Genomic DNA, 10,480 nt, shown 5'->3' on the forward strand with positions numbered 1-10,480 from the left:
TGCTCAGATTGTTGGAGCAGCCCGACACAGCAACAAAGGCTCAACTAATGGCATGAGTTTGTGGCGGGACCAGGGGCGTTACATCAGTACTGGGGCACAAAACAAGTGTCCCCATATTTTGATACTCTTTGTTAAAGCTGCTTCAGCTGACAATAACTATCACCCTCATAGAGTGCTCTTTTTCTGGTTTAAGTATCTTGTTACTATTTTGATGTGAGAAACTGCGGCAAACAATTCAGTGCATTAGTGAACAGTCTGAATTAATCAAATTCAATTTCAATACCTTTTCATACAGATTAGATCAAAAGAGTGATTGGTTTTTTGAATCTGGCATCACTAGTTCTGATTCTAAACAGCTAATGGAAAACACACATGGCATGAGTGCTAAAATATTATCATTGAAAATTATAAATTCTCTCATGTCAGTATATAGTAATCTTCATTGTCAGGCAAGGATTTATCAGTTAAAAAATATCTAGTATTGTCCCTGGAAGGGATTACGTGTAAACGGCACAAAAAGTACATGTAACTTAAAGAAAATTTGTAGAAAAGACTGTAAACAGATGAATCTTGTAAGAACACTGAGGAGACAGCAGGTCACTCCACTTTCTGCAGATCACATTGTGTTTATCTGGTGTTTATATGACACAACTTTATGTACGTGAATCTGTTGATTCTTATTTATCAAAAGTTTATGTTTCTCTATTTGTTATTGCAGCTGGTATAGGGTGGCATTTACTGAAACTATGTCTCAGATGTCTGGATGTTTTGGCCCTTTTACCTGTGATGTGCCCTTTCCCTACAGCAGTCTCACACTCAACCATGGCAATGGATACAACCCTGCACTAAGTACACAACACCACCCCCCTCCCTCTCTCTCTCTCTCTCTCTCTCTCTCTCTCTCTATATATATATATAATATTGAGTATACAGTACTTATATTACTGAAATAAACAATACAAAACATAAATAAAGAGATGTAAATAAAGATACAGGCTCATAGGAAGTGAAGGGGAAAAAAGAAAGTGATATGGTAAAAAAAAGTAAATGATAAAAATGTATAAAAATCTAGTAAAATTACAACACAAATTAGAAAACAAATAAATACACTCAAAATATTTTAAAATGTTCAAATTAAATACATAATAAAAAAAAGTAAAATATATAAATAAATATGCTTATAAAGAATATTATCAATATGTTATAAAATTGGAACAAAATTAAAATAAATAAACCAATAATAATGTTGCAATTAATTAAATAAGAATGTATAAATAAATATGCTTATAAATAAAATTAAATATGTTGTTAAATTACAAAAACTGAAATACATAAATTAAAACAAATGTTAAATTAGAACAAAATTATTTAGAAAAAACAACAAATACTCTAATAACATTTTTTAAGGAAGTCACACAAATGTGGTAATTTGGTATTTGGTATTAAAATGCACACATAATCAATCTGTGTATGACTCACTCCGGTATCTTCACGGCTCCTTGTGCTGGCGTCTTCTCCTTCAGCCTTACGGTGTACTCAAACAAGGGATCTGAAGGACAGCGCTTGGACCAGCAGGTGGCACTAGTGAGACAGGGCTGTTCTGAGACCGCTACGCGGGAGGACAACAGAGAGGATGGTGAAGACAGCGCCACACCTGCTCAGTCTCAGTGCTGGAGGGCAGGATTACGTACAGCTCATGTCTGGCAGAGAAATCTGCGGCATCAGAGAAACATCTTCAGTGTCCAACTGAGGGCTAAAACAACACAAAGCTGCAAACACACCCAAACACACACAACCCCACAGACACATTGACAGTGATGTTTTTATTATGTTCAATAGAATAAACTATGACTAGAGGAGACAAACTCATCGTTATGGCCTCTGTTGCTCTTAAGACATATACACCTCTCTCTTCAGACATTCATTCATTCAGATATACTTTTACACACACTCGCATGCAGTTGCAGGTGTAGGGCTGAGCAAATATGGACAGAACTCTTTACTGCCCTAGTACTTCAGAAAGCCTTTTAAAGGTATACATGTGAATTAAACGTGGCACAATGGCCTTCATCATCACAGTATGCTAATGCCTATCTAGTGCAAGGGATTTCATCACTATGATGATTGAGGACTGTTGGGACACTCCAGGCACAGGATGGTTCTGTCGGGAGAGACAGAGTCGTTTGCACCTCAATGGCACGTCTGTACCATTTGCTTACCATTACTGTTTATTTACTAGTGTGTTCTAATATGTATCTGCCATGTTTGGTCTCATCTGACAGCTTGTAAACTGAAATGAATGGTGGTGAACTTAATAGAGATGTTAAAGTATCCTAATGTACAATCTAGGTACTAGTTAAACATGCATTGAGGAGAATATGATAATGTTCTTCTCCCTCTCTGGATCTCCACCCATTTGCCTCATCTTTTGGTTTCCTGTCGGTCAGTTTCGGTGTTGGTATTCCACTCATGTTTAACAATGCTTTGCTCAGGGAATGAGAAGGAAAGGTCACTCCCGCACACCGGTGTGTAACCTCATACTACGAGAAAGGCTTTTACGGCCTCTTCTGCACAACAGTGCATTATTTGTTACAACTAAGTTTCCTATACAGTATGTTGTTCCATTCTACTGTCTGTTTATTTAAACATGTAACTTAATAAATAACTTTGCCTGCTTTAAAGGCTTTGAGAATCTTTCCTTTTATCACTGATTATGTTGAAAGCTAAAGTGATTATAACTTTCGTTATCTAAACGTTCAGGTTAAATCCTAAGTTTTCCTATCAGTTCTAAGAAAGACCTTTACCTTTAAAGAATAAGAGGTTAAAGAATAACAACAATTTTAATGGAGTCAGATTAATTATATTGGAGTCAGATAAATATTTGAATTATACACGTCATCCTTCAACTGCCTTTTGTTCCGATTACTGGTTCAAAATAGCAGCGTAAGCTTCCAGCCTTACTCAGGCTAATGTAAGGAATTAATTTATCATTACTGCCATTTTTGGTAAATTAAATGTCAATTTAATGCATCCATGACGAATAAAATACAATAAAAATTCAAAGAAAAAAAAATTTGTATTGTCCGCAAACTTTTAAACGCTAGTGTAGTAAAACCATCATTTGTGTATGAATGGGAAACCCCACCCAAAGCCACTATGTTATCTCATCTCACATCAGACCAGTGAATGACACAGACACCCCAGCCACTGATGAATCTCAAGAAGCTTAGCATGAGACCTCACTTCAATGTGCTGATTTTCAAGGTAACACAACGAACAGCATTTTATCAACTACAAGTAAAAGTTACTTGATCTCTAACATTAGACACTTAATATGTCTATATCCATCATTAAACCATTAGATGAATCCAACAATGTAGTCCCATAGCCTTCCTTTACTGACTCTCAAAATTAATTTACAAATACCTACAGGTAAATATCAGTCCACAACTACCTAAACAGAAAACTCTGGACTTATTGAATATAGATAGATACTAAACTAAACTTGAGACAATATATTTGAATATTTAGAAAACAATCCAAAGTTATAAAACCGTACAGAGAATAGACAAGTCAACAGAAGATTAGGCTATATTACAAAAACTAGACATAAAAGCTAAGGGAAGTGACTCAATTCTGTGTTACTATGGAAGCAGACGTCAGATGATGATATCATTACAGTTCACTTTGTCCAGTGATGTCATGACATGTCAGGAATGGTATGCATGTCTGTCTGATGTCTCTTCCTCACTTCTGCAACATTTACTGTCTGAGGCTTGTTTCATTTTTTTTCTGTCAGTTGTCATGTTTGCACTCTGTGACTTCCTATTTCATCAAACCCTTTAATCAGCAGCCTCCACAGAAAATGCCAAGATATTATTTTCTCATTCATGCCCGTGTCATTCCACTCTGGGCGGAGTGGAGGAGAAGGCATGTGAAGAAATTCCTCGCTTTGTCCCGACCGCTTCTTTTCCCTCTCCCAAATAAGGACGCACATTGCAATACAGGGAAATGAGAGAGGAAGGGAGGGGCAGAAAATGGTGGAGAGAGAGAGAGACTCCGAAAAAAGTCATGACCTTTTATGGATGTGGTTACCTCCTCTTTTGCCATTCTAGCTCTTGTCCTTCACTCCTTCTCGTTCTCATGCTCCGTCTCGCTCTTGGTGAAGTCATTTCTATGAGAGTGGCACTCCCTGAGCTTGGACCCTGAACTCTGTCATAAAGAGGAAGAGATTCTTTTTCACATTAACACACACAGTTGTGTGCAACACAGAATACGCATTTCCATATCAAGGCTCCTGAGCAGGGTTTCATATAAACTGGTAAGTACTTTACATATAAATTACTATATACGTATTGCTATGTTAAAATGATTTTGTAAGGAATAAATATGTAATATAAACCAAGGTAGAGAAAGAGAGAGAGTGAACAAGAGAGTAAGAATGAGAGAGAGAAAGAGAGAGAATTTGTGTGTTTTAGTGGTGTGGACTGACTAGCAAAGAATAAGAAATCTAATCTTAGTTCATCCTGTAGAATTCTGTTGAATGCCTCTGCCAGTTTTTACATGTTCTGTGTCTTAAAAAGTATTTTTATTGGCAGTAGCTGAGGACATGTTGCAAGATCTCTCCATCTTTCACATACACACACAGTTTCAAACTGCATCTTCCAAAACTGAATAATAATCTAGCTGCATGACGCACATGTTTTTCCTCTGCAAATGAGGGTTGTCCTTTTTACTCCCCTCTCTCTCTCTCTCTCTCTCTCTCTCTCTCTCTTTTTTGTGAGATTCAAGTGAGAGTATCAGATCTCTGCAAAAATGCTTTTGTTCTGAACAGAAACCAACTTTAACAGCATCTGGTTTCCTGTGTTTGAAGACTAAGTGTTAGTGGTTAAAGCTCAGTTGACAATTTGATTTGACAAACCATAACTAAACTTAATATCACAAGTTCATTCTTAATTATTTGTCCATCCGTTTACATATCAGAAGTGTTTGCTTACATACCACACCTCATCCTTAGCTCATATTGCTGAAGAGGGAGTCTTAGAGTTGCATGATATCGAGCCTGAAGCCAAAACAGCAGATAAGGTGAACATTTTTACGCAATTTGAGATATGTCATTTATGAAAAAGGACAGTGTTGTAACTTAGTATGGTTGCATCAGAGACTCCAGGTGTGCTTGTGTGTGTAATTGTACATGGCCTAACAGATGGTGTTCTTCTGCTTACAAATACAGGAAATGTTCACCGGATGTGAACAAATTGGACTAATATGCACAGTTTTTTCATCATGACACACACACACACACAGGTTTCCATGTTTTATGGGGTACGCAATAATTTTTAGACTGTACAAACTGTATATTCTATCCCCTAAAACTAACCCGACCCCTAAACCTGCCCATCACAGAAAACTTTCTGCATTTTTAGATTTCTAAAACACTTAATTTACTATTATTTATAAGCTGTTTTCCTCATGGAGACCCCCAAAAATTACAGGTATTATTACTATACTTGTTTGGTCCCCATAATGTAGGGAATACCAGGTACACACACACACACACACACACTTCTCACACCTCACCTCCAAACATGGGCAGGGCAAGATGTAACTTGTCATTTTGTATATTCACTATTGCAGTGATGTTTAGACAGGGATGCGTGTATGATTATGTTTGTGATGTGAATGTCTAGAATTATAACAATTTCATAGATAGCTGTGAAATCTGAGTGCAATTAACTTGAAAAAGGAGGACACAGCAGGAATATTGCAAAGAAAGAGTGTGTGCTTTTTGTGTTTGAATGTTACAAAGGAGTCAAATGGTAGTCACAAACTCCGACTCCTGACTGACTAGCAAACAGGGCAGTTTTCTTTAGTGAATGAGGGTTGGACTTTGACAAATCTATCTCTGAGTTTTCGCTTGTATCTCTCTTTCTATCTGTACGAGTTTGCCTATACTGTTGTGTTTGCATTTTAGTTCATGATGTGGTGCCTGAAACAGTAATGAATTCAAATGAAGGCCTGATAAATCAATACAGCCTAACAGCTGAAAGGTCATAACAACATGTTGACACAAAAGCAGGTTGCATTTTTGAAACTCAATGGTCATCAGTCTCCTTGCTAGTTCAGAGGTTGTGTTGCTACATGCTCTGTTAAGTACATGCTCTGTTAAGTACATGCTCTGTTTGACGATACACTTCAATGAACAGTACACTCAATATTTGCATTGAAAGTTTTTTCATGGGACTAGTCAGTTAGATATTCCTTACAAAGCTCAATCCTCTGCCTTCACAGATTCAGTCTTTTTGAACAGTAAAACCAAACCTGCCTGAACAGATCATACAAAATAGCGAGGCAGCTTAAAAACACAAAGAGCACATCTGTCTATTTCTTGTGCAGGTTTAGCCCAGTGTCGTTAATGAAAACTAAGACTGTGCGTGTTTTCACAGTCAAAATGGCAAATAAAGGTCCATCCTATGGTCTGAGTCGCGAGGTACAGAGTAAGATTGACAAGAAGTACGATCCAGAGCTGGAGGAGCGGCTGGTGCAGTGGATAATCGCTCAGTGTGGGGATTCTATAGGAAACCCTCAACCTGGAAAACAAGGCTTTCAGCAGTGGCTTAAGGATGGATGTGTAAGTCATGAGAAAACATTCAAGTTATCTTTAAATCTTACATTATACAAGTCTCTGTCACGTCAACGCATAATCATCTCTTTTTCTGTTCATTCTTTGTAGGTTTTATGTGAGCTGATTAACAGTCTCAGTAAGGATTCAAAGCCTGTGAAAAAGATCCAAAGTTCTGGAATGGCTTTTAAACAGATGGAGCAAATCTCTCAGTTCCTTGCTGCTGCTGAACGCTATGGAATCACCAAGTCTGACGCGTTTCAAACCGTTGACCTGTGGGAGGGTGAGCGCCTGTTTTCACATCACGTGTTCTTAAAGGAATCAACGATTGATTTGTCTGTGTCATTAAATATTGAACTTACTAAAATACTAGCACTTAACAGTATTATGCATTCAGCATTTATTTTTATATTTTTATATTTTCATTTTTCATTTTTATTTATTTTAGTAATTTGGTTGTGTGCTTTTGTTATTATGAGTTTTATTTTATTTATTTTTTCAGTTTTAGTCATTTTAGTACTCAAAGGTTTAGTTCACCCAAAAATGAAAATTCTGTCATCATGATTTACTCACCCATATGTTGTTCCAAACCTGTATGAGTTTCTTTGTTCTGTTGAACACAAAAGACGATATTTTGAAGAATGTCGGTAACCAAACAGTTGATGGACCCCATTGACTTCCATAGCATTTTTTTCCAACTGTTCTTCAGAATTCAGAAGTTGTTTAGCAGAAGAAAAAACTCATACAGGTTTGAGGGTGAGAAAATGAAGACAGCATTTTCGTTTTAGGGTGAACTATTCCTTTCATCTTAAACTTAAGTTATCATCTAATATTTCAATAAAGAAAATGATAAGTATGCTTGGCTAGTTTTAGTTTTAGAGAGACAGATGGCTATGATCTCATCAGAAACGGCCAAAAATGGCATCATTTATTTATTGATCTATACGTTTGTGTGGGCAGGTAAGGACCTTGCCGCTGTGCAAATGATGTTGATGTCTTTGGGGAGTCTGGCTGTTACCAAGAGTGATGGCTGTTACCGCGGTGACCCCAGTTGGTTTCACAAGTGAGTGTTGTTGTAGTTTCCTCTTTCTGTTCACAAAATGAACCGGCTGACTGGCCACCATAGCAACCAGATAACAAAAACAAGCCACTGTACAGGCCCGATTTGCAGTTGTGGCTTATCGTCATAGCAACATGATTACAAACACTTATTGGCCAGACATTTTAAATGTGTCCAGCATGGGATCAGCAAACACAGACAAGTGTATGTCTCACAGAAATATGGTATTATGAAACTTCACAAAAGAAAAGACGACTATAAACAAACAGCAGTTATAAACAAATATAACTTCATTGGCAGCTGAGGGTAAACGTTGCTTAAAAAAAGTACAAGTTTGGGGTCGATGAAAGGTATCTTATGCTCACCAGTAACATTGTAAAACAGTAACATTGTTAAAAACTACTAACATTTTAAATAACCGTTTTCTATTTTTAGTATATATCAAAATGTAATTTATTCCTGTGAGTTTTCAGCATCATTATTCCAGTCTTCAGTGTGACACATGATCCTTCAGAAATCATTCTAATATGATGATTTGATGCTCAAGAAACATTTATTATGCATTATCAAGAACTAATGTATATTTACTTGAAATATAAATCTTTTGTAAAATTCTAAATGTCTTAACTGCCACTTTTGATCAATTTAATTAATCCGTTCTCAATAAAAGAATTTAAAAATAAATTTAAACTCACTGACCCCAAACTTTTGAACGGTAGACTACTGTATGTGTGTGCACTGAATTATTTGCTTTTATCTTTACATCAGGAAATCCCAGGAGAACAAGAGAGAGTTCTCTGAGGATCAGCTGAAAGAGGGTCAGAGTGTAATCGGCCTACAAATGGGCACTAACAAAGGGGCATCACAGGCAGGCATGACTGGTTACGGTCAAACTCGACAGATCTTCAACAACAAATAAAGACCTGACGACCAGTGATCTATCTTTCTTGGCTCAACAGTGCCAAGTGCTCAACAACTTGGTGGACCAGATGTGTAGTCTTAAAAATAACAATAACAATAAGTAAAACAATAACAACGAACAGAACGCAGCTTAAACCAAAGTTTACAAATGCATTGTATCATTTGAACCTAAAACTGATCTAGGTCCTTGCTTCAGAGACCAACCATTCCCCACACATGAGCTGGTATCCAATACATTCCATAAGAATCAAGTCTGCCTTAAATTCTATTAGGGTGCAGACAGACATACATTCCATTATTCTATTACATGCATTCCAAAGCCAAAGAAATGCATTTTGCTGCACTCCATGGGAACAAAATGCATGTAAGGGGAATTCGGCCTTGCACAGTCAGTTGTTTGTCTTGTCTTTCTGTGGATCTGATTTGTATGCTCTTCTCTACATTCGCTCCCTGATCTAAAAAGCAACATGAATCTATTGCCTTTAATTGATATGTTTATACATTGTACATGAGTCACTAATAATTGATTTTGCTAATAAAATTCAGTTACATTTTGAAGTTTTTGTGTTTTGTGTCAAATTTGTTCATTTGTGTTCCAGCCTTAGCTTAGTTTCTTTGCCACTGAGAGTTGTGTAACAATGCTGGCAGTTTAACCAGATAACAGTTTTTCTCTAACCCTTTAAATTAGGGTTGGGTATCGATTGAATTTGAACAATTCCGATTCTACTCATCGATTCCTAAATTCGATTCCAATTAGGTAAAAAAAAGATATTCACATTTATTCTAAGTCTTACTGCAATACATTTCATTGTAGCAAAATACCATGTACAAATTTCAACATGCTAAAGAACACTTACACAAGGAACTTTTGCCTATGGTTTAAAAATAACATAGCAAAAATAACTAGCCTAACTAATATACATTTCAAGCATTATTAAAGACAATTAAACACTCAGTTATTAAAAAAGAACAAATAAACTAATTAGCAATGCCATAAATTAATACAACTGAGCAATGATTTAAAAAATTGTGAACAGCGAGTGAATTTTCTCTTTGTCTTTTGTTGTTTGATTAATACATAGACTGTAAAAAAAGATGGACGACGCCCCTTCGCTCTCTTCCATTGACGAGAACTGAAGCCGCCAGAGTCCCGATATGGCGCTGACATATTGGAACTTGAGTCTGCGCAGTAGCGATCTCGGGACCAGACCTGCGCAGTAGTGAGCAGGAAGTAAAGCCGCGAAATCAACGCTCCGCCCTCACTCTCGCAGAATGCACTCAGGGAGAGTGGATTCTGCACACTTTTTAAAAAATTGATTGCAGTACGACAAGAGGCTTGTTAAAATAAAGTAAATGCAATCTCCTCAGTCCTCCGAAGATCCCGAAAAAAATGTCCGTTGGTGCTTCAGTGACTACTTCGCTCGAGAACCTGTCAATCACAGCTGTCAATCATGACGTTACAACACCGCATCACGTAACTAACTAAAAACCAACTTATTTTTGAAACAGACACTTGAACTTACATCAGCATGATAAAAACGACAGCAAATTAAATAAACCACCTTTGGAAAAAAGATATTTGAAGTGTAATTTAATTGTTTAGTTGGTCTCACGTCCCGTTGAATAACATGGGGAGGCGGGGCTTATGACCTATACTAGGACCATTCACTGGGGGGCGATCGAGACGTTTTGGCTTCACTTTTCAGGGCTTGTGCGGCACGCTTGGATTAATATTGATGGCAGCAGGAATATCATATTGCTGATATTCCTGCTGTCACTATAAGAGCTGCATGGATCCAATATATTGTTATGCGTTTTCTTTGTCAACTATTTACGTTCACACAAGACATAACCAACTGTGTTTACGAGGATATTTT

General features: G+C 37.0%; 1 protein-coding gene across 1 annotated transcript; it reads left to right on the forward strand.

The window, feature by feature from the left end:
- Nucleotides 1–4,108: 4,108 nt before the first annotated feature.
- tagln2 (transgelin 2) lies at nucleotides 4,109–9,161 on the forward strand. The gene is made up of 5 exons (XM_084113701.1): nucleotides 4,109–4,321; nucleotides 6,447–6,631; nucleotides 6,734–6,905; nucleotides 7,583–7,685; nucleotides 8,451–9,161. Exons 2-5 carry the CDS (start codon nucleotides 6,452–6,454, stop codon nucleotides 8,599–8,601), a joined length of 606 nt encoding a protein of 201 aa, XP_083969827.1. The 5' UTR covers nucleotides 4,109–4,321; nucleotides 6,447–6,451; the 3' UTR covers nucleotides 8,602–9,161.
- The last annotated feature ends 1,319 nt before the right edge of the window (nucleotides 9,162–10,480 follow it).

Source organism: Abramis brama (assembly GCF_963993115.1).
Source record: "Abramis brama genome assembly, chromosome: 5".
NCBI lineage: Eukaryota > Metazoa > Chordata > Actinopteri > Cypriniformes > Leuciscidae > Abramis > Abramis brama.

Coding starts and splice junctions, on each gene's coding strand:
- tagln2 (XM_084113701.1), top strand. CDS start 6,452: ATGGCAAATAAAGGTCCATCCTATGGTCTGAGTCGCGAGGTACAGAGT. Junction 6,906..7,582: donor AACCGTTGACCTGTGGGAGG/GTGAGCGCCTGT, acceptor TTGTGTGGGCAG/GTAAGGACCTTGCCGCTGTG. Junction 7,686..8,450: donor GACCCCAGTTGGTTTCACAA/GTGAGTGTTGTT, acceptor TCTTTACATCAG/GAAATCCCAGGAGAACAAGA.